Raw genomic sequence first — 25,148 nt, 5'->3', positions numbered from 1 at the left:
ATACGTGAAGCTCACAATTAAATACTAGCATATCAACACATGGAATTACTCATACTTCACTGACACTTAGGACCTAGATTTAGCTTTCAGTATTTTTTTAGCATGTAACTATGATGGCCCTCTATATTCTATTACGCTGTAGAAGCAGAAGAGTGTTCTAAGCTCGTTCATGCGGAAGTAACTGCTTGCCCATACTTAAATCCTTTCTAGAGAGCCCTCGTGCACCCCGATAGAGTTCGTTTTCAATGCTTCTGCTGAATTAGGGTTAACGTCTTTCGTGTGGCAGAAGGAGAGGTCTCGAAAATTGGTTTATATGAAAGAGACAGAGAGAGAAAAGATGCATAGAAAGGTAGGGAGGTCAACCAGAGATAGTTCCGGTTGGCTACCCTGCACGAGGGGTAGGATTAGGGGTATAAAAAGAGAAAGAGGACGGCAGGGGAGAGAGAGAGAAATAAAGCGAGACGAGCACAAACAGACCGCGTACACTGTAGAGCGGTAGGGAGCGACGTTCTTAAAGTCTATCGTAAAGGCTCGTAGACTGCAGGAATCTTAGTAGCGCGAATAAAGCCTTCTGCACAGAGGTTTTTTGGGAGCGCTGGCTTAAAGCTTTTAGTTCTGATAGTGGACGACTGCCCAATTGGTCCAGCACTCCGCACATCACTTGCCTATCGCCACTATAGCGCGGGCTGACGCAAATAATGTGTGGGAGCGTCTCATCACAGCTGCATGTGTCGCACGTGGTACTGTTGGCCATTCCAATGGCGAAGACATAAGCATTTGTATATTTGACGCCTAGTTACAGACGGTACAGCATGGTCGGTTCACGTCGTGGTAACCCAGGCGGTATATATGTATCTGTATATCCAGAGACAACAAACGGAAACCATGCAGCTATTCCCGCGAAGGGAGCTGCCCATAGCTGCCGTTGTTCTTAAAGTGTGGGCGCTAATTTCTGAATCGTTGCCTTCGTCAACGTTTCCTTGTGGTCACGGACCAAGCGTGAATGCCACTGAGGCGTATGCGGACCCCAGCACTCTTCATGCCTACATTTAACCTCATGGTCGCGCATTGTAGGAGCTAGATGTACGCTAGACAGCCGTAAAATGTCGATAAACTAGAACACGAAGTCGCCGTGTGCGACACAGTAACTGCCGAAGTCAAGAAAAAGGCATCGCTGTGCACCTCGTGGAGCCCGCAGGTAAACATGGACTCACAGTCTAATGCGTGCGTCAGAGGGAAGCACCGAACAGACGCTCGGAACTGTTATTCAATCATGAGATCAGAAAGAAAGCAACGACCACAAATGGAAAAACCGCAGTAACACCAACACCATCACCACCACCACCGCCATCACCACCATCATCTTCTTCTTTATCAGGCTATTTAAATACACTGTAGGACGAAGGAATTTCCCACCGATCTTCAATCTCAGTTCTCTTTATATCTTGCGCCACCTAACGCCATCCTCCTATATCTGCAAATTTCCTATTTTCATCACACTATCGAAACTGCCCCCTTATCTAGCTACCTGCTCCTAAATTGCGCTTCTCTTCCCCTAAAACCCATTCGGTAACTCTAATAGATCATCGGTTAACTGCCTTACACATTTCATGACCTGCCCAACTCTACTGATCGACCCTAATCTCAGCTAGAAAATCGGCTGCCACCGTTTTCTCTCTAATCCACGCCGCTGTCTTCCTATCTTTTAAGGTTACACCTATCACTCTTCGTTTCATCGTTCGTTGCGCGGAACCTTAAGTTTCTGCTCCCGTGTGTAAAAACACATTAACCTTCCGGTCCTTATCTGCTATACCCTACAAAATAGTGAGATAGCAACTGGTTGTAAAATTGCTGCTCCGGAACCAGGATGGCTGTGGATGAATCAGGAAGCAGAAATTTCAATGTCTACGTGGCGTGTCCGTAGCTATCGATCTTTGGTATATCATTCAGCTCAGGCCGAGGTATAGAAAGACTCACGTACTCATCGTCCGATCGCTTTCCCGCGCGTTACGTGCTCCCTGGTGGCACACGTACCTTCTTTCGATCGTTGTTCGCCCATTGGAGTCCGTGTAGAATATGCCGTCGTTTAGGAGGTTTGTTGAGTAACGCGAAATGATCTCACGGCTGACCACCTTGCTTCGGCGGCTCCTGCATGAAGAACGATGAGTCTTCAACGCTAAGTCAAGACGGCAAACTTTTTTAGTTGTCGAGGTATTCGTGTGGGGACGTGTATGGGGGCAGTTTCCTCTCCACCTGAACATGCTCTTTAACGAACCCTTAAACAGGCTTGGGTCAGGTGCACTCGACAGGCGAGCGTCCTGACAAGCAACTTGACGTTGCTTAAAATTAGGGTTGCCTAAAATTAAGACCGAGTTGGTTAAGATTAAAGAAATTTTTCCTACAAGGTCACTATTGTGCTGAGGCCCGCTGAGGCAATTTTATTTTTCGTCCCTCTGCGTCATTCGTCACCTGCGCAATGAAAGGTAGGGATAACTTGTGTAAATGTTTTCTCTTATGAAATTGACTAAATTAGTGAATAGCCCGTGCAGTTTGTCTCACAATATTCATCCGTATGGCGATAACAGGAAACAGACGCCGACCAAGGTTAATTTTTTTTTCTTAGTGCGATAACATCGCAGCCGCGCGCCGTATGCTGTAGATGCGAGCCAAAGCTTGCGAGGGTGAGCCGAAAAGGGTGGTGGGTTGATGCGGCGGTGTCTTCTCGCGCTTGCAATGGAGGACGACGGGGAGGGTGCGCGGCGTCTTCTCACGCGCGCAGGTGATGGGTGGCAGGGGGCGAGTAGATGTGAGCGCGCTAGGAGGGAGCAGGTTAGTGCGCATCTCCTCTTCTACTCCCTGCGAGTTCCATACAATCACTGTGGGGAACTGTGGCGCTAGTGTCTGCAGAAGCTGCAAGCAGGGCAGTTCAGCCAGCATGGGAATGATGGGTAATACATGGAAATGCCTAAACTCCGTCCTTCTGGCTCGAAATGGCTTCGTGACTTTGCAAAGTGATCATTCTTAAGCAAGTATTGCGTTATAAGTAACGAAAGAAACAATAAAAGTGTCCCACGACAGGATTCGATCACAGGACCTTCAGCACAGAAGCCCGGTACTGAAAACCTACGGACGCATGGACAAGCGGAACCATCGCAATTAGCAGCGATTATGCGTGCCTAATTACAGAATCTTATTACCTTCTGCATTAAAAACCTATAAATTGCTTTGACGTTTAGGCCAATTTAGGCCCTGGTAAAGCGTAATAAACGAAGCCACAAGAACGTCTGAAGCCACTAGCCCGAAGATCACACATATCCATGTCTACTCCAGCTGCGGCGGCTGAGCCCGGCTGTGCGCGCCCCATCTTCGAACCCATCTCCGCTGGGTTCGAAGGCTAGCCGACCGGAGATAGCTGATGGCTTCGTGTGCGCTGTTCTGACACGCCTCGTTCGTGTTGAAGAGAAAGGCAGCACGATAGTGAATTCGCTCACCGCTGCTGCCGCTCTTCATCACGCCAGCGCTCTGGCAGCGAGGTCCGCGGCCATCGAGTGAGATGTGTTCGTGTTTGCCTGTGCGCGCATGACAGCGTGCTTGTTAATTTAGTTAGTAAGCGAATGTTTACAGCAGCTCATGCAGCTGATAAAACGACTAACCTTACTTCGTATAACTTTCTAATAATTTGCTATCCCAACGAATGCATTGCCTTTCCGACGAAACTAGGACTTTTTTTACGATAACCACCAACGCCAAGATAATTTGCACAGAAGACTTAGTACAATAGACTTCGTATGGTAGGATTTTTGCCGTAGGGCAAGCAATTTTAGCCAGAGAAAATAAGGCCCATTGGCACGTTTAAACATCGAGGAAGCAGACTGGCAAACTTATCAGTTACTGGTATACAATAAAGTAACAACAACAACTAAATGACGTCGTACTACGAGGGACTGTTCTATCTGCAACATTGAACTATAAGCCCCTGCTAAAACACGTCCCAAGGGTCACAAGCGGAGGCGCGTATTTCTGAAAAAGAAAATACTTTGCATAATTTCATCAAACGTACAATGTCCCTGTTAAAGTGAAGGTGTTATTATGCGGCAGCGGTGCTCGAGGGAAACCAGATTGCGGACGGCTGCTTACGCGACAGCCTTTCTCTGCTACTGTGTCATTGCACGAACTGTGCTGCACACGCTTGTCTTCTAAGTCCTCGCAAGAAAGCGTTGCGATCTTGCTGTAGCAACGTTTATCTTCCGTTACTTATTTACATAAGGAGCACCAGACCAGCAGGGCCAGTCAGTGCAATCTACTCAAAGAGTTGCATCTCAAGCCTGGGGGGCACCTCGCTCCATATACAGGGACCTCACTCGACCGGGATGGGTCCCACCATCCACTCGAACTCGATGAGGTCCAGGCCCTTGTAGAGCCGGATAACTTGAGTAATCCAGGAGTCGAACACCTGCTGGATCTCCTGTACCACGTTTCCCTGCAAGAACGAACAAGACGTCAGGCTTTTTGCCAAATTATTAATGACATGCGCCTAAAACATTACGAATATCGGCAGCCTTTTACTCTCTCAAAAATACTGATCTCTGAGAGCACTGACAAGGTAGCAACACAAATAACGAGTAATTAACTAAAACTGTGAAACTGAATTTTGTGTTGAGCAAGTTGGACGATCATTTCAAAGCGGAACGAGCGGCGCGAAGCGACCAGTACATGAACCGAGGGGTGTTCCTGTCCTCGTCGCTTTGTGCCGTTGGCTCATCTTCGATATGCGAAGCTGGTACCAACAACAACAGAAAGATAGTCTGTCCTGTAGCATACAGCACCCCAACATTAAAATCCAGCTTTTCTACGCTATACGAAGTACATATGTGCACAGGAAACCACATAGGAGAATCATACGCGTCTCTCAGAAAGAAAGCTTCGCAGCTTAAGAAAAATTCTGTATAAATGCTGCTATAAAATGGTTGAGAATATTTTTCAAGAACATTCCTTTACCTCGCGGGCTTCCGCGGAACTGATTTGCCCTATTCACTGTCCCTGTGTTTCGCCTTGTGGACCAATCAGCCTCGCCCGGTAATTTGCTGGCCTCCTGATTAGCTCAGATGGTGTAGCGATCGCCCTAGGGAGGCGTTGGTTTCGGGTGTATCCACGGGTAAGGACGATTTTTTCTTGAACTGCGAAGCTTTCTGTCTGAGAAATCCGTTTGGGTTTTCTTTCTAGCTTCGCGCTACACTAGGTCGGATGACAATTTTTCCTTCGATAAATGTGGCGATTGTTCTCAACTGCCTAGTGACGACTCACATTGTTGCGGAAGCGCTCAAAGTACACACCAGTCACCTTGCCCTCGCCTCTTCCCACCATCTCTCCTCGCTGCTAGAACACCGACCTTGTCCCTCTTTCTGTCAGGCGATATCCGCTTATCGCGACAGCCCCCTACGGATTAGACGCTTGGGGATAGATTCCGTTAGCTCGGCATATATACTTGTGCCAGCTTTGCTCGCGAATATAGGTGGAAATCATTCTTGAGAAAAAAGGTCGACTTATATTCGACAATCATTGTATTCTACCGCTGCTAACATATAAGGTAGAAACTTGGACGTTAACAAAGAAGCTCAGGAACAAGTTAAGGACCACGCAAAAAGCGATGGAACGAAAAATGTTAGGTATAACGTTAAGAAGCGGGAGGATAGCGGTGTGGATCAGAGAGTAAACGGGGATAGCCGATAGTCTAGTTGACATTAATAAAAACAAAGTGAAGCTGGGCAGACCATGTAATTCGTATTGTAAATAACCGGTGGACCATTAGTGTTGCAGAATGGGTGCCAAGAGAAGGGAAGCGCAGTCGAGGACGGAAGAAAACTAAGTGGGATGGTGAAATTAGGACATTTGCAGGCGCGTTGGAATCAGCTAGCGCAAGACAGGGCTACTTGGAGATCGCAGGGAGAGGCCTTCGTCCTGCAGTGGACGTAAAAAGAGGCTGATCATGATGATGATACTCGAATAAATACGGTATATAGTATCTTTACTTTTGCTATACGAGACATACAAAGACCATATTCGCATTTACACTGACCGTTCGACCACAGTAGGTGAGTCTGTGAGATATCTTATCTCTCCGGCAAAAGCCGTCACCTTAAAATTTAGGGCTCCTCAACGGAAAGCGTCGTCTGCGGCGAAACTTGCTTTTTTTCGTAGCGCACTTGGTGTGATTCGTCAAAAAGGGCCTCTAACATGGAGCGCCTTCAGTGATTCTAAGGCAACACTACTGTGTATGCTAACGACCTTACAGCGTGGACCACACGACTGATTAATGCTTGAAATTTGAGAGCTTTTCCATCATTTCACCGATCAAGGATAACGCCGGTGATGTTGCTCGGTGTACTCATGATTATGACCTGCAGGAACCCATCCCTTTACCATGAACAGATGCAGCAACAAATCTTCGCATGTTCGCCCGTGATGCCACACGCTCCATGTGGAACAGGCCAAGTTTCCAGCACATAGAATACCCACCTGCATCGCCTGGACTCTTCTATTCGACCCCGCCTCCCAACAGGGCGATCACGGTACGAGACAAGTGTTCTTTGGCGATTTCTTGGTGTAGCAATTGCGAAATCATTTGCTTAGCGCATCAGAATAGCCGACAGGGCTGCCTGGGACTGCTGTGGTAACAATAAAACCACCGAACACATTCTGTACCATTGACCCTGCTCAATGATGAGATGGAACTAATAATTGCAGTAGATAATATTTTGTCCTCGGCCAGTTCATGCATGCTATGAGTTCAGTTATAGTTCTCACGCCTTATTAATACAAACGGGCGCCAGTTCTGGGCTAAATATGTGCCGCTCTTGTGCTATAAGCCCCATACTCTTTACAAAAACCATCTGTTGGCTGCATTTTCTGATACCACGACACGAGAACATCTCCCCTCCGCGGCGCCAACATCATGCTTATACGTGGCCGTGGTATTTTGGTTCTATAATGAAGCGCGTCGCTGTCTTTTTCAACCGTACGCTGTTGATTGATTGATTGATTGATTGATTGATTGATTGATTGATTGATTGATTGATTGATTGATTGATTGATTGATTGATTGATTGATTGATTGATTGATTGATTGATTGATTGATTGATTGATTGATTTTACGCTCAAGAAACACATTTTATATGCTGATAAGTAAGTGCATTCCACTTGTGTTTGGAAAAGCAAGTTTCGATTCACATCTGCAGATTCTAGAGAGGAGTTCAACAGGCGCAGCTCTACTTTCCTGGTGTACGCACTTCATTCAGCTTCTCCGCCTGTGTCATGATACCATATTTAAGGTTGCCTACTAGTACTCACTCGGAGTCAACTATCTTATGGTGCCACCAGCAGTCGAACACAACTTACTGCACCTACCAACCTCCCATACGAAGCGATCGTGAATGTCAAGCACTCATTTAGTACCCAAACAAGCGACGAATTCCACTGGTCGACAAGTATCAGCTTTTTGTGGTTTGACTCGTTAGCAGGCGAGTTCTCTTTGCAATTTCGGTGAGAGGTGGCACGTCTGCTTGGTTGGTATGAAGCAAATCACTTCAAATCAATCAACCTGCGAGATATGCGATCTCATGCTGAAACAGCCGAGTCAACAAAAGGAGCACGCGTTCTCTAACGTGGAGTACTGAATCGGAAAGCAAAACTGAATAAAAAAGGTTACATTCTGGGATTTTACATGTCACAACCACGATCTAATAATGAGCCACGCTATAGTGAGGCACTCCGGATTAATTTATACCACAGGCAGTTCTTTAAGGTGCACCTAAATCTAAGTGTATGGGCATTTTGTGTTTCCCCTCCGTGGAAATGAGCGGCCGGTGATTGAACCAGTGATTCCGAGCTCAGCTGGTTGATGCCACTGGGCTGCCGCGGTGGCCAACCGGATAAACGCGAAATATCTTCCCGTCTTTGATAATTTTATAGACGGAGCCGTTGTCTCATATGACCCTGAGAGATTATTGATACGAAAGCGTTAAATGGCCTATTGAGCGAAAAATCCGGCGTGTGTCGTCTGTAGCAGTGAAACGGCACCTATATTCGCATTGCCATTGGCTGCGACGCCACGTCACGAGCTCGTCTCAACAGCAGAGTGGGAAAAAGGAAACAGTTGCTGCTTCCTTAACGCGCCAGGTGTTGCGTGAGGGGAGAGGGCATCGCCGCGACGCCACGACACCCTCGCTCTCGGAAGCAGGCGCGAGGTCAGTATCTCTCTCTCTCTCACCCCCACTGGGCTTAGCTGCCGCGCGCGCCTGCCGACCTTGGTGGCCGCTGCTGCTTCCTCGCAGGACCTCGGTGGCATGCGGCGTTGGCACCGCAGGCTGCTGTTGCGTGCTGGCTCGGGCAGCACGTACCGCTCTGGTACATTCCTCGCAACGTAAAACTCGAAGGACCGCTCAACGGTGTTCAGTTGGACAGTAATACTATCACGTTCAAAACTCATAAAAAATGCTTAGGTGTCCTCCGATTTTTCTATCATGGATGATATGTTCGATACATGCGATGAAACACGCTGCGTTTGGCAGAGTGTTTGGCCCTGAATTGGCCCTAAAACGCAGGGCCAACTGAAGGGGCAGCAACGTAAAACATACCTTGATGATTCTGTACGTAACGTGTGTGCCCAGGTCGTACGGCTCGTCGTCGGCTGGACTGAAGATATAGGCGCCCGACGTGGACGAGGCGCCGACGCTCGCTTTGCCGCCAGTGTTCTGCGCCTCGTAGCAAAAGAACGACTGGCGAAGCACCAACGTCTCGCCCCTCTCCAGAATGATGACCTCCTTCAGCAGGCCGGTGGTCACATCCACGATCAAGCGGTACTTCTGTGTGCCACAAACATTTCAGCGTGTACATCTCGTGTACTGAGCAGTGACCACATTCATTAATTACCCGCAGCCGTGTCTCAACCACAACTGTGCGCGATCGGAGTGTCAGCGTGCGTGAAATCTGCTGGCAAAGGGCTCTTTGCTACCGCTAACAGGTGCCCGAATTCCGATAACCGAGAACTCTGCGAAGAGCAACCATTGCAGAATGTTATTAAAGTACATGCTCTGAGTAAGATTTTCATTGAAGGCGCTCTTGTGAATCACTGTACACGTGCGTGTTTCGTTCTCTATCCTCGTCTTCCATGTTGTGCTCGTTTTTCCTTGAATCACCAACTTGCCTAAGCACAAGCGACAAGCAGACCCTTGTCACTGCCTGGTTTCGACACGTATGATGAAACTCTCTGTGCTGAGAACCAGAGGGCCACTTTTGTGATCGTCACCGTTTTATTGCACGGATCGCATATTTAAGGTTGCCTATACTAGTACTCACTCGAGGTCAACTATCTAATGGTGCCACCAGCAGTCGAACGCAACTTACTACACCTACCAACCTCCCATACTAAGCGATCGCGAATGTCAAGCACTCACGCCGTTCACGAAACAACAAGCTATAGAAATTGGTAGAGCTTTTCAGTCCGGTAAACAATTTTCATGATCCCACACATGATAAACTCTCTGCTAAGGTCGAAACACCAGCTCCCTCCGCCAGCTACATCGCCCATTGTCTCTCGGAGCATGCCCAATATCTCTCACCCCGAGAGTTTCCCGTCGATACCACCCACGATTACCGTCGAGTGGGTCGTTAAAAAGAATCGCAAACGAGCTTAAGAGCTTGCAAACCATTTGAACGCCTCAAAAGGTAGCCACTGTTCGTGTCCATGCGATCCTATCAAGACCAGATAATGCCTTATTGCGGAGGACAGGCGAGCTTTCAGACTCTTTAAGCAAACACTCCTCCGTTTCTTGTCCGAACGCATTTAAACCCCTTCATGATGACTAGAGTGCCTTGAGTCACTCAAACATAAGGCTGTTCTCGCCTGAAGAGTAAAACTGAGAATTACCTCCCCATTCTTGAACAATCCTCCGCTCGACAATGTACCTCGACAGCGAGGAAGACATCGACGCACTGAGGCAGTTTTGAAGGTATTGAGACAGTTATGAAGAAAGACTCAGGAACGAGAGAGAGAGAGAGAGAGAGAGAGAGAGAGCAAAGAGAGGAAAGCCAGGGAGGTCAACCAGACGAGCGTCCGGTTTGCTATCATACATTGGGGTGAGGGAAAGGGGGAATAGAAGGAATAAAAAAATTACGGACGATTACGTTACTTCCTAATGCGAAATTTGAGCGCAGCAAATAAGCTGTTTCACCTTTTCGATAGATTGAGGCAAAGAAATCGAGCAACACATGTATGCGCTATCACAGAATTTTTTTTTTTATTTTTCACACGTATTCCTTTAACAAAGACTCCACTAACAGTTCTTGACAGTCATGAAGGAAGCTTTGTGGTCGGAGAAATAGACTGATATATGTTCGACTTGGTACACCAATGCTTGATTCTCAAAGACGAGATCTATACAAGTGCCTCGCGAGGTTGTCACAGCCGTGGGACGCGTTACGAGCGAGAGGAACGGGATGTTCTCCCGCATAAGTGTTAGGAAATTGCTGTTTGTCTTTATGTCAACATTAAAGTCCCATCGGTCGTCTCGCTCATGGCTCAGAAAGAACTGGCAGATAATTTCGCAGTGGCGAACGGCAGCGGCAATTTCGGCTCGGGCGGTGCACATATACAGATCCGCCGCCACCGATCTGGCTCTCTGATTGCCACCGCACAGGGCGAACGGCAGCGGCAATTTCGGCTCGGGCGGTGCACATGTACAGATCCGCCGCCACCGATCTGGCTCTCTGATTGCCACCGCACAGGGGTTGCATTGGAGGAGGAGCGAAGAAAGGAATTAAGTTCGAGCCGGCGCTTTGACAACCGGAGACTCGCAGGAAGAGGGGGGAGGGGGGCGGCGTGTACACCCAGCGGCAAACGATGGGGGCAGAAGCGCGCGCAGCAAGCGGACAACACGATAAAGGGAGGAGGGAAGAGATAGCAGCGACTGACTGATGCCGCTGACGCCGATAGTGAGTCAACCCCAGCTGCGGAGTTGGTTTCAGGGACAACGCCGCCGATGCCGACACAAACAATAAGATACCCTCGCTTCCGCAGCGCTAAGAACCAGGTCTAGCCGTGGGAAGGTGGTCACGTATTCGTCGACGTGCCGGGGCCTACGTGAAATAACCGGCGCGTCGGCAACTGAAGAGCACCCTATCCGCCACACAAGAACAGGGGGGGGGGACCCTTTCCTCCTCTTTCTGCATGGCGGCGACGGTGTTCTATGCAGTCACGTTATCTTGACTCTCTAGCGGCGTCAGCGGCATCCAGCGGTATCAGTCGGTCGCTGCTAGCGCTGGGGGGATGAAAGGGGGGCGGAGCTGGTTACGAGGCCGACGACAACGCCGACGACGACGCGAAACCCAGGAACGGACGCCAAAGAGCTGCGCTCTAAAAAAGGAAGTGATGACTGTGTGTGCAGTGAAGCATGGTGACACCAAAGTGGAGTTCCATAGCTGGGGATTTGCGTTGATGACTTCTGGGACGACCAAGGAGCCAGTGGTAACGTGGATGAAAATACATGGGCGGCTAAAGTGCACAAGTAAGTGTACATGAAAAGCGTGGACATAGAATGGAGGAAGAGGTCAATAAAATTGGCAACCAAGTACACGGTAATCGAAAGTGTGAATAGACAACAGTCATCAAAATGAAAGTGAGAGGAATATATACAGTGAATTGGATGCAAACAACGGGAACAAAAGTTGACAGTCACTTTAGCATAGGCTAAAGAGGATGTAGGCGAAAGCCTGAGCGCTCACGAAACATTAGTCATATTAGTTGACATTCTTATTCGAATGTGTCGTTACTTCCTATTACTTGTTTTCTAAAATGAAAGATCGTGGGTAAGAGTCTTAATTAACTGTGCTTTTATTAACTTCGCATTAATGAACACCAAAGGTCGTGGGTTAGACTGCCACCAAAGTCGTGGCTTCAAGTGCCTTAATTAACTATATCTTAATTAACTTCACCTTAATTAACACCAAAGGTCGTGGGTCAAGGAAGTTGGCAACCAAGTACAGGGTAACTGAAACTGTACATAGACAACCAGGAGTAATCACAAAGAAAGTGAGAGTAAGAGAGGCATTCAATTGGATGTAAAGAATGGAAACAAAAAGGACCATGGAGATTTAAAAGAATGGGAAGAAAGAAATTAGAATGGGAAATTTGTACCGTAACGCAAAGGGCAACGCCTTGCTATTTTAGGCTCGAGCTGGTCGCCTAAGGACAAAAGCATACAGGAGAAAATATTCGAAACAATATGAGGCATGCGTCTGCTGCAGCAAAAAATCCGGAGGCCACTTAGCGCATCCTATTTTATTGCGAAAGCATACACCCAGTAAGACCTGTAGATAACGTACACCTTCCAGAAGTACTTGCATTTAAAGTGGACGCAAGCATCAACCGTTCAACAGTCGAGATAAGCAAGAAAGGTTTACTGTATTGGTGGAGAAAAAACAGGGAAGAGACTGATACGATCGCAGCCGTTACATGCATAGTAGCGGTACATGGTAGCTAGAGAAGTTTTGAGGAACAGAAAAAAGGTTAAGGAAATGTATACAATAACGCCAGAATTAAAAACATGTACGGCATACATAATTAACACAAGCAGGCTTAGTGCCTATTTTCCACCACCCTGTTTCAAAGGGGATGCCAATAAATCATCATCACCATCGCGTTAAAGCCCTTTTATCGACACGACACGCAAGGGGGAACGCCGGAAACGTCACCGAGTCGCTCAAATCTCGGTGTAGTCAAGAAACTGGTTAGATTCGGAGACGAATTTTTTAATTCAGGGCACAGACTTGCTAACCCGACTACTCCGGTTAACCTCCCGGCCTTTGCGATCCCGTTTAACTCTCTCTCTCTCTCTCTCTACTCTGTCATAACTTTCTCGAGTGGTGGTTTGACGGGATACTCTAGCACTTTAAAGCCTCATTTGATTGATTGATTGATTGATTGATTGATTGATTGATTGATTGATTGATTGATTGATTGATTGATTGATTGATTGATTGATTGATTGATTGATTGATTGATTGATTGATTGATTGATTGATTCATTGATTGATATTAAAAAATTTTATAAACATTTGGCGTTCCAAAGGGTGTCTACAAGAGCCCATAGCGAAGCGTCTGCACCCGATAGGTTTTAAAATTTTGTCAACGCGGCTGCCGAATGAAAATATTAAAATGCTTTTAATTTTACCCACAGCATTTCCAACGCAGTCATTGGTTCTAAATATTCACCAACAATAGATGCGAAATAGTTTACCTTGATTATCATTTGCAAGTTTTATTCCTCAACCCGCAGTGTGCTCTTTGTTAATCGAAATAGCTGGGTAATAATCATTGTCTGCCATGGCGACTATAGTCACGACCAGTGCGCGCCACCAAAATAAGATTTCAGAACATTTAACTTGAATTATTATATTGTAACACTAATGCTATACCTCGTTTTCGATCGACGATTCCTCCAGGTCAATCTTGAATATGTCGTAGTTTTCGTTTGCCGGCTTCCCGACTGGAAAAAAAAATACAGAAAATTAAAACGCACAGTCGTAGCTGCCCGGCGCCGAGAAAAAAAAAACAGCACTACAACGCCGCATCATGCGCTGAGGCGCCGCCTCTGTATACCTCCATTACACTTGCTGCACCCTTTTGTCCTGCGCACTCGTTAACCTTGCAACCTTGCTTGCTGTGCAGCCAAGCTCCATTTTCTTAATCGGATATCTACCCACTGGGAGAAACCCTCAAACACAAGCCTGGGCATTCCCTGTTTCATTCTGAAAGAACAATTTTGTCGAATTTCCTGTTAAGGACTACCATTGTCTGAAGCCTTATCTTCGCTTGTTCTACAGCGCAGGAGGAGAACAAAATAACATCATCGAGTCGCCCTTCTTACACGCACATCCTTTCACCACCTCCACTGGGCAGCGCACGTAGACGGATGTAGGTCGGATATAGAGGGCTCGGCTTATTTGTGGCCACGTGTTGTGCTGGGCATCCGCTTTAATATCTTCAGGTCGATCTTAAAACGAATTTTCATCCTTATCACGTGTGCACCCTACTCTCTAGGTATTTGTTGGTCAGGAACATGAATCACAGAATGTCGTTTCTGCGAAAAACTCTGTAGCCGTGTCACTCATGCTCGGCGCACAAAGCAACCGCATAGCTCTAAGCCCAGACCTGTTTCCACAGGTGCGCCTTGATGTGAGAAGCCATCTCAGCTTCCACGAAGCTTCTATCTTCGCCCAGTGAGTGCGTTGCACACACGACCTACGGCTGGTTTCTTCAACTTTAAGCCTTCACTGTATTTTTTTTATCTAAAATTTTACCAGCACATCTGGTACGTATAATAGGGCACAGATGTTGTACCTGGTATTCTTGATACGTGGTAAGCCGTGGCTCCCAGTGGCGGCAACTCCACTTGAAACACGAGCTCGTTCATCGCGATGTGTTTCTTGAGCGGAAGATCCATAACTGTATTCGCCATGGGAACAACCTGCGGGAAAACTACAGATAATAACTTAAACCTATTGGTACATACCATTAAGTGATTTGCCACGAAAAGAAGCGAGTATAGTGAATAGTCATTTAAGTCACTGTAACAGTAAAACGAGCTGCCGCAGTTACATTCGAGAAAATCGAATTTCGAACAGCGGCCTTCTTACACAGTTAAAAAATCAATAACCGACCTCATACTCTACACAGCTACCTAATGCACCATTTCTACAACACTTACAAAGGCTTTACTGACTAAGTATAATAAAGAATTGCCCTACTTATTAAAGTGTTGGGCACGATACACCAACAGTTACACTTTCCAGAGGCATATCGTAAAGTGCACATTACCGTCCCCAGAAAGTGTCAGTGATCTCAAGCCACTGTTAACTTTATGCCGAGAGCTATGAAAGAACTGATCTAGTGGCCACTGACAATGTAGCCTTCCCTTGGCGCTTCAAGCTCAAGCCTGAAAAAATATGCTGGAAAGAATATGCTATGAAAGAACTGATCTAGTGGCCGCTGACAACGCAGCCTTCCCTTGGCGCTTCAGGCGCCAAGGGAAGGCTGCGTTGTCAGTGGCCACTAGATCAGTTCTTTCATAGCATATTCTTTTCTTTCGATATTCAAGAAGCATAAAAAACTAGTTTTCTCTCTAGGTGTAAAGTTAACAGTGGCTTGAGATCACTGACTCTTTCTGGGGAAGGTAATGTGCACTTTACGATATGCCTCTGGAAAGTGTAACTGTTGGTGTACCGTCCCCAACACTTTAATAAGTAGGGCAATTATTTATTACACTTAGTCAGTAAAGCCTTTGTAATTGTTCTAGAAATTGTGCGTTAGGTTTGAAGCTACAGGCCAGCTTCCTGGCTTTTTCTTGTAAAAGAAGAAACTCTATTTCTCAGTCATCTAATAGCCTCTTGCTGCCTCCCCGTTCACCAGAAGATTATCCATAACAGCTGCGGTATATAGCAATACGGAGTCGCTCGCTCATCGACAATTCGGCGCCATGCATACTTTCACTCTGAATATATTTGCTAGCGGGCGGCGGACCTTCGACGGTTGCCGGCTTGCAGCATAAAGAATTACGGTCCCTGTTACAGTAAGTTAATATTTACAGCGGGTAGCTGCCTGTATTTTGTCATGCTCAGCGCCGATACTGTCCACTTTCTTTCCGGGCACCAAAGCGGAGCCCTCGACGCCTCGCACCTCGCCCTTTTTAGGGAAGCGCAGTGCAGTCTTCACCCATTGCGTGAATGTCGCGTAAGGTAGCGGAAGTCGATTGCAACGGCGTAGAACTCCGCCAGGGCAAAGTCAGTTATTGGGAAACGTTCATAATAAAAAGTTGCATACGGTCGAGTCAAAGCGTCTGTGTACTGGCTCATACGTGCGGTAAGGGTGCCTATATACTATGGCACGGGTAGCAGTGTACGCGTGGCATCTGTGATGGCTGTGGATGCACGTGGTGAGGAAGCGGGAGCGACCGTGAGAAGCGCCTGCATGGTGGTAGGAAGCGAAGTAGAAACAGGGACAGAGGTGTCAGGGACATGAAAGCTGAGACGAAAAAGAATGAAGCGACCCTGCGAGGTCAGAGTGAGACAGAGTTCCTGATTCCGTTTGTGAATGTAGATGATTTCTTCTGTGGTGCTGGGTACGTGCAGTAGCATTAAGAGATTTGTACTAGTGCTGACAGGAACGTCAGCCTTACGAAGGAAAGCATCGAGCCTGATGAGATCTTTTTGCCGAAATCTTAACGTATGGGGCTAGTGAAAGCGAGAGGCTACGAGAGCGTCGTCAAAGCGGAGCATGTCAGTTTTCCGCAGTCCGCGATAGCGGGGACACACGGCGCCTCATATGCAGTACCTGCTCAATTTGGCGAAAGATTTGCTGAACGGCCGCCGCATTGCGATAACACTGTCGCGATCACCCTGGCACAAGTATACACAGAAATTTTATTGAGTTTCTGAAAACAGTTCATTGAAAGCTATAGAAACTCAGTGGGAAATCTTTAGAATGTGGACAAGGACGTTTGTAAGGGCAATGTGGAGAACAAGGATCCCGATGTGACGCGGCTGCGTTACAGCAATGCCAGCGCAGGTAACTTGGATGGGAGCGTGGTGTCAACGGATGAGATGGACAAGGAGGAGTTCAGATTTCTCGAGGGACCACGCAAACTCAATAGATTGGGCAGCTTTGAAAGTGAGGTCGAGGGAACATTGCAAAGTGTCTTGCATATGACCCGGGGAGGCAGCGGGCATCCACATATTTATGTTGTCTGCGTAGATTGTAAAGCGAACGTCCTTTGAGAGTGGCAAGTGCCCAATGTATTTTACACACGGCCAACTTGAAGAGAACAGGAGAAAGAACCGAGGCTTTGCAGTGTAACACATTGAAGATTAGCTAGGACAGAATCAGCAAAGCGAAGAGAGCAGGTTCAGCTCTGGAGAAAGGTGAGCATGTAGTTGTAAAGACTAGAGCCACAGCATGAGCGAGCTAGCTCGTCGAGCAAGGCATCGTGGCCACGTGATTGAAGGCCTTTTTTAGAGTGAGGGCTGGAATATCTTAAAGTTGGACTGCGTTGGGCATTGCAAAGATATCGTTATGAAGCTTGGAGAAATTTGGCCAGAGAGGAAGTATTAGAACTAGTCTATAAATGTATAAAGATATTCAATAGAATCTAAGTACAATTTGAATCGAGAGAGCATTATGTTTTCCATAAGTTTGCCTACAGATATGGTGAGAGAGAACGTGTGGAAGGAGCTAAGAGTACGGGTTTATCCATTCTTGGGCAACGCACACACAAACAAACAAGAGAAAGAAGACCGTTTGTGCGTACGCTGCCCAAGAATAGATAGGTACCAACTCGCCCCTTTTTCAATCCTTCAGTAGGTGGTTGGTCGGCTTTCAATATAAATGTTACATACGAAGCTTCCATTCGGCCTCAAGAGTGTCTGTGGCCCATGCGTAATTCAAATGCGTTATTCGCACCCCACTTTAGGAAGATCAGATTTGTCTGTCATGCAATCGCATCCCGAAGTGGTGTTGCTAAGGAGCACGTGGCAGTCATAATATTTGACTATCGCAAAGCGTACGTTGCACATCCTCTCCCATAGGACCTCCTGCGTCCGATACCTCCAAAACACTGTGGCGCTGCCATACCTGAGACTGCACGGTCTCTTTATCTCGTGTCTCAACCACGTAGCCATCCTTGAAGGGAACCGGGAGCCTTACATAGTGCTTCACCCTCTGACCCATGGGGTTGTAAGCGATCACCAGGAACTGAAAGAACAAACAGGGTACATGAAAGTTCGAATGCAGGACTTTTGGTAGCCTCTCTCGCGTGTATGTTGTATATGTGTATGTTTGACCAGTTAATGATGTGATCGCTCTAGTAGTCTGTAGTCTGTAGTCGTCTGTCCAAAGACGCTTATAATCTATTCGCGTTTGTCAAATTTGGGTCAAAGAGTGTTGGGCCGCCTTCGGTATCAAATTATACCTTCTTCTCGTTTTCGGTGATGTAGCAGATGGTCTCGTTCAGCCTGTGGCAGAACTGCAGTGGCTCGTCGTAGCTGTCCGGGTTTCGCCACAGGAGGCTCACGATTCCGTCGCTGATCACCTTCTGCAGCAACCAGTCGCATCATCGTTTCTTCAGCGAACCGCATTGACTCCGACAGATGACTGGTCTACGAATAAGACACATCTGCGAGTACGTTCTACAGTACAGCAAAAATAAATCCTACACCCCATTCCAGAGTATTGAAAATCACGGCCAAAGCCACAGAAGCTCTTGTACCTCCGCATATGATCTCGTTTTTTCATTGTTCGACCCACGGCAAAATTATATCCAATCTTCGTAAATGCTCACGAGAACCCCATTTCGTGCGTAAGCATAACGAAAAGATTCGTCGTATTCTCAGGCGTGTGGTACGCCTGCTAATTAGCCTAATTGAGCGCAGTAGTCGAATTTCTATTGGCTATCTGTTGTATTACGAATTACTTTAGTGCTGCATATGTGTTTTCTCAGGAGACCTAGCACGCCACGGCAGGCTATGAAGAGTGATCATAACCATTTACGCTATTTTGAAGGCCGAGGCTTCGTTTACGCCAACGTTTGCTCAACACGCTAATGTATACTGACAGAGTTTCATACCAAAATTACTATCCAGCGAGAAATCTGGCGCTAGTGTCTACATGGGTCGTAGGTACAGCGCTTCATCCAGAGTGGGAGTGATGTGTATAGTATATGAATTTGTCCAAACTTCGTTCCTCTGTCTTCGAAGAATATTTTTACTTATTTTAACCTAATATCGTCTGTATGACAATCATTAGCCTCATTTATTCTCTGATTTCTGCCATCGCGCTGCTTTCAAAAGCTTACAAATAAACCCTTCAAAATATCACAGAATATTCACCCACCAGTGATTTTCTCAGCACAGAAGTCAGCAGAATCTAGGGACACGCATGCTCACAATTATCGAGGCAAGTATTTATGCAGTCGTAATGGTATAACAGGGCGAAGCAGCTGTCGACGTAAGGTGCTCAACCGTGCTAAAAAAATGCTGTGTGATTAACACGCGTTACAGTAGAAGTACAAATAAGCTTCAGTTTGCTTTCGCCACGAAGTCACGCCGAAGCGTAGGAAAATCCACGCACTACCCATCAGGCCCATGGCGACTTAATGACTGCAGCGCTACATTTCCCACTAGTAATTCTGGAAGGAAACTCGATGCCCATTGCTGTTCACTTAGCGACGTTACCTCGCACTGGAACATGCTGTCTCCAATGAGCTTCGAATAACCCTGGGCCGCCTTTTCCGAGCAGGTTCCACTGCGAGCAGAAACACTTTCGTTGCAGGCCAACTGCTACAAACACCCGTGCAGCGCATTGACACTGCCACAACTCACGTGATTGCGTCGTGGTGCTGCAATGTAGCAACTGCCCTCTCTGCGTCAGAGGAGATGAACATACGATAAGTTAGGAGAGAAGGGCACTCCAAGCACTTATTTGCTTTAAATCAAAGCACCATGCAGATGATCAATCAATAAATAGATAATTGCATAAATAAATAAACACTTATTTCTGCTCCAGTGAACAGAGAGCAATAGGCGAAACAGCCGTACCTTGACGAGCTCCTCAATACTACGCAATTCAAGTAGTGCGATCAAGACAAGGACGCGAAAATTGATTGGAATCAAAATTACATACAGACTTGCAAGAAATATGCATAGCAAAATCTCTAAGCAGAAAGACAACTTGTCTTATTTAACTGTGAATGAATAAAAACATACAGAAAAAAGTTCACCGTGTGGGAAATACATAATATCACACAAATGCTTCATTTCTGAGAATGTCCAACAAATGCTTCAGTATACTGACCCCAATATTCGAAAAATAATAATAAAAATCGTTTGTAGCAACTCTGCTAATTATCATTGTTTTTGTCTTCAATATGTCACACTTCGAGGTATATACCGAGAACATGGCCTTGTCGCAGGCCTCAGTGCTGCTCTTATGATGGAATTCACCTAGAATGGCGCCGCAACACCTCCCTTCACATTCTTCTGCGCATCAGTCTCTTCTGCTAAATTGTCGTCCCCGTGGCATCACGATGCGCTTCATAGATTCATTGAACATGAAATCCACCGATTTAGTCACTGATTAAAACGTGACGCTTATCAATTAAAGCAAGAATAAGGGACGATGCAGGGTTGCTCGTGACTGACAGAGAATCGCGAGCGCGCCGCATGTGCCGCATCAGTCCTGAACGAGCGCGTTTACAAATGTTGAAACGAGAGGGACAGAGGTGGAGAGAAACCGCTAAGTCGACGTCAGGTATTCCAAAGCGTCATTACGGTGCCCCGCACTTATAATGGTTCTGAATACGCATCGTGCCCGCCGCCCACCCCCTGCTTCCTTCAAACTGTTTTTTCAACGTTCATTTAAGGTTGTAAATTAAACGAATTATGCACTGCTAAACACGGACGGACGGACGGACGGACGGACGGACGGACGGACGGACGGACGGATGGAATTATGCACTGCTAAACACGGACGGTCCGTCCGTGTTTAGCAGTGCATAATTCGTTTAATTTACAACCTTAAGTGAACGTTGAAAAAACAGGATGGATGGATGGATGGATGGATGGATGGATGGATGGATGGATGGATGGATGGATGGATGGATGGATGGATGGATGGATGGATGGATGGATGGATGGATGGACGGACGGACGGACGGACGGACGGACGGACGGACGGACGGACGGATGGATGGATGGATGTATGTATGTATGTATGTATGTATGTATGTATGTATGTATGTATGTATATATGTATGTATGTATGTATGTATTTATGTATGTATGTATGTATGTATGTATGTTCCATCGTTTCCCTAGCTTTACCGTTGCAAGCACATGCTTCTTCTTTCTTGTAGTACCTCGCTTTATAACTACGCGTTCTAAGACAACTTGATCTCGCTTCGAAAAGTAAAGAGCTTCACTTTGAATTATCGTAAATTACTTCTTTGACGATTTCGTTTTTACCTCTTAGGTAGTTACTCATAGTCGGTTTCTTTTTCATTACCGCCACCCTGGAGATTGTCTCAACCTCTCTGACTTTGGGATTAACGTTCCGTGTTGCATGTTGCTTACTATACCAGTCGCATGCTTGCTGGTATAAGCTTCCTAGTTCTTTTCCTCCACTGTGAGTCAACATATTTCCTGTACAAATACTTGAACACTCTCGCAACCCATTTAATTTCCTCTATATTCCTCAGTCGTTCTTCAATATCAATTTTACACTGAGTTTCCCTAACAAAACTTGTCCAGCCCATATAATCCTGTGCGGCTTCATATGTAGCCTTCCCGAGAGCCCAATGCGAGGCGTCCCACTAACCTATGGTTGCAATCGACTCCTGATTGTGCCTCTGACTTCAAGCAAACAATGACATTTCCAAATGTACGTCCTGAAGCCATGACACATTTCCATATACCACAAGTTACCTCGTACCTATTGTATCCCCAAGCGCTCTGTGTTTCACTATGGCCGTATTTCTGTTCCCGTTTGCTATGGTTGTTTTTTCCTGTGTTTCCATATATGCATTGCCCTCATTTATTCATATACCAAGGTATTTGTATTATTTTATCCGGGATATTTCCTGGCCCTGTATTGACAATGTCTGTTGACTTTTTTTTCATTGCATATCATAAGACATGCTTTGTTAATGCTAAATTGCAATCCGAAATTGTCCCCTTTCTGTCCACTGATATTAGCCAGACGTGGAACATCACTTTGTCTGTTATCAAGCAACACAATGTCGTCCGCATAAATCAAACCTGGGAGCTGCTGCTCTATTACCGTGCCCGCCTGTTTGTATGAGAGATTGAGCAAGCTCTGCCTTTTTTTCTCCTTTATCTAATACCACGTGAGCTGCGCGTTGTCCAAGCGCAAGCTGAACGAAAAGTTGGTGGAAAGTTCAGAGCCCTTCCGCCTAACGCTTTTATTCAAGAAGACATTCCTGCGCGGTAACGTGTTGTTTTCCATAACCGAAGGACCACAGTTCTACGCGCTTTCTGTTAAAGAAATCAGGGGCTCATATGGTGCGCGGCCTTCAAAAATGCTTGCGTCGAGTTGCTGACGTATTCAGCTCACGGTGAAAGATACGTAAGTAAAATCGTGATCCATTGGCATTTTTGCTCTGTCCGCTGATATTCCTTTTGCCGGTAAATGTGCTTAGACATTTAGCAGAATCGTCGACCTTTCAGATAGTTGGCGACTGCTCATCTTCAAAAAAGAAGAAAGAAAAAGCACAGCAACAGCACGGTACACATACAAAAAGAAGACATTTGGCAGACTTCATTGATAATGATAAATACTTCATTAAATATTGTTAAATGATCTTGACTGCAAAATTTTTGTTTTTGAGTTTTATGTTTTAATGCATTGGTCTGTGGTTGGTAATCACGAAACGAAATCGCAGAGACTTCAAGGTGACGAATAATAATTATAATAAATTATAACGTCACATCGAAACGCGCGCCCAGAACCATAAGAAACGAGCGCCGCACCCCGGCGTTCGCAAGTGACCGGACACGTGATCTCGTAGGCTCGAAAACTGGTGCCATGCGGTGCCGTCGAGGAGTGCGCTAGTTGAATGGCCATTTGCAGAATTCGTCTGCTAGTCGCAAGCGTTTTATACCATGTTGTCGGCGTCAGAATCGTGGTCGTCTTCATCGTTAAGTGAGGCCGACGACTTAATTTGCGCAAGTCGGAATCACTGCCATATAGTCGATGTAGCCAACCATTTCTAGTTTGGCCCCAGCATACAGAATGAGCTAGAAATTGACAACACTGTAAGCATGCGGTAAATATAAAACGTGCGCATTGGCCACCGAAAAAATGGAGCTGGCGAATTCGGCTGCTCTTCCTTGGCGTCCAAATATTCCGACCGCTCTTCCTTGGCTGCTCTTCCTTGGCGTCCAAATATTCCGACCGTCGTTGCAAGCGAAGTTGACCCACTGTTGTCGGTATCCCGCGTATAGAAACAAATGATACGGCTGCTTCGGTGCCACCTCTTTGCTACGCTGGAGACTGCGGCAACCTCGCAACGATGCCCTGTCGTGTCGATGTGTTCAGACTACGGTTACACACGGTACGATTTCGCGTGCCGCCCTACGTACGACGCGTGTCCATCCGACTTGCCGCATAGGACGATCCGGTATGTTATACACATGGGACGGACGTGCCAGCAAGCGAGCGGCATGCAGGCTCTGACCAGATCCGGCGTCCCTGCATGTTGTACGCTCGGAAAACTTTGTATCGTCGTCAGAAGGTACAAAACCAGCGTCTTTACACAGCACTCCTTTGCACGGCACGGACATCGTCAATAAAAGCACGTCACCGCGAACGACAAACAGTTCGCAACGGCGTGCCGTCCACTGAAGTATGTATGTACACGGCCACGACGACAGCGTTCTTAATTCAGTGCTGCCCCGATGAATTCCGACTCTGAACTCGTTTATACTACGGCAGCAGACACGCTTACGCCTTCCTCCAGCCTTCCCAACTCTGGGCAAAACTGATGAAATCCTGTGCAAACTCCCCAAACTGTGCACAACGATGACAAAACGACGACACAGTGACAACGACGCCGGCTCGATTGCACGACACGACGCACGACGCGGCGTAAATGAACGGAACGTACGGAAGGGCGTAGAAAACAATTTTCTGAGCTCTTGACTGCTGTTGAAGTAAAAGGTTGCATATATGGTGTCTGCACCCGAGGCCAATTGAACGATACATGCAACACGCAAAAAGACAGACACCGCGACGCAACGAAATGGCCGGAGATTAGAGCAAACGCCATCCCGAACTCTTAACTGCTCTCTCAGTAAAATACAGCGCAATGCTTTGTTGCACAGACGTGTTACTGCGTGAAGCCTATATGTCAATATTCCATGCGCGAGAACTCTGTTGGAGCAGTAAATCTCGCACAATATGCTGGCATTTCCTGGCGAAGCTGTTATATATGACTTGACGCATGCGGTGGAGAACGTCCGCTCCAAATTTCGACGAGATGTTACTGTGATTGACACTAGTCAGGGAAATTTGTAGGTAAAGTTGACGACGACCGACCTCGTCAGTGCCAGGAACCGCCGGTGTGTAAATGCAACATTGTCGAACTATTTTTTTCGCCCTACCGTGTCACTATTTACGAAAAGAAAGGTGCAGTATAGCTGCTCGACTAACATGGCTACTAACACAAATAGAGGAACTGTGAACGGTTACGGCGTGCAACAGATCTCGAAATACGACAAAAACGAAATTACCGGTCCACAAAAAGAAGAACGTGCAAACAAGCTATCCGGCATTATAAAAAGAAAGCCTGGTCTATTTATTGTTATCTACTAGAATGAACACAGAATTCGGGACATTTCGCTGTCCCGATTGGGTCAAGTAAGGACACGGGACATTTGCTCAAAAGTCGCGATTGTCCCACTAAATTCGGGATGGTTGGCAATCCTAGTTCTACCCTGCTGGCTCACTTCACAGGAAGTGAATGGTGTTGTAGACTTTCGCTACACATTATCTTACCTCAGCAGCAAAGCTCGGGCGTTATCTTCCGTTCCGCTGCAATGATCATGTTCAGTGATCGACATGTGAAGAGATTATCATGTTGCGTTGCAGAGAAATCGGCAGCTTTTGAGCAGTGTCGCCGCAGACAACACGCACTTGTCATTCCCTTGAACTAGAGCAAATAAAAACTTCAATGTTTATTTGTATTGTTACTATTATTAGGCGGTGCCAGGATGAAGCCACATGACTGTTATTTTGACGTTTCAGAGGCAAGCCTGAATTGAGAGACCTGGATAACCACAGCAAAAGCTCACTGAAATAAACCCAACATGACCATTCACATTTTGTGTACGGGAACTTTGAAATGATGTCACCATATTTTTTTCGACTCGTTGCGTCTGTTATGACCATGATTTTGAGAACAGTTATATTGCTTGAGAAGAAGAGTAGCTGGTGCCGCTCATAGGGACAAACATCTCCTTGAATATAGTTAATAAAAAAATAGGACGTTGTTTCATAATGTCACAGTGATACAAAACTCTGCTCGTA

At 46.5% G+C, this 25,148-nt stretch overlaps 1 protein-coding gene across 1 annotated transcript in view; it reads right to left on the bottom strand.

Annotated features, from left to right (window-relative positions):
- LOC126548109 (lysosomal alpha-mannosidase-like) overlaps positions 1 to 25,148 on the bottom strand; it is a 98,962-nt gene that overhangs the window by 29,042 nt on the left and 44,772 nt on the right. The window contains exons 10-18 of the mRNA XM_050196221.3: positions 19,427 to 19,466; positions 19,280 to 19,349; positions 18,019 to 18,141; positions 17,682 to 17,801; positions 14,397 to 14,523; positions 13,472 to 13,542; positions 8,635 to 8,862; positions 4,362 to 4,480; positions 2,035 to 2,148 (exon numbers count right to left, since the gene is read on the bottom strand). Of these exons, the coding sequence (XP_050052178.1) occupies positions 2,035 to 2,148; positions 4,362 to 4,480; positions 8,635 to 8,862; positions 13,472 to 13,542; positions 14,397 to 14,523; positions 17,682 to 17,801; positions 18,019 to 18,141; positions 19,280 to 19,349; positions 19,427 to 19,466 (1,012 nt within the window). The remainder of the gene's footprint in view (positions 1 to 2,034; positions 2,149 to 4,361; positions 4,481 to 8,634; positions 8,863 to 13,471; positions 13,543 to 14,396; positions 14,524 to 17,681; positions 17,802 to 18,018; positions 18,142 to 19,279; positions 19,350 to 19,426; positions 19,467 to 25,148) is intronic.

Source organism: Dermacentor andersoni, chromosome 1 (genome assembly GCF_023375885.2).
Source record: "Dermacentor andersoni chromosome 1, qqDerAnde1_hic_scaffold, whole genome shotgun sequence".
NCBI lineage: Eukaryota > Metazoa > Arthropoda > Arachnida > Ixodida > Ixodidae > Dermacentor > Dermacentor andersoni.
The sequence above is the reverse complement of the archived record's forward strand: the minus strand, read 5'-3'. Positions and strand labels throughout refer to the sequence as shown.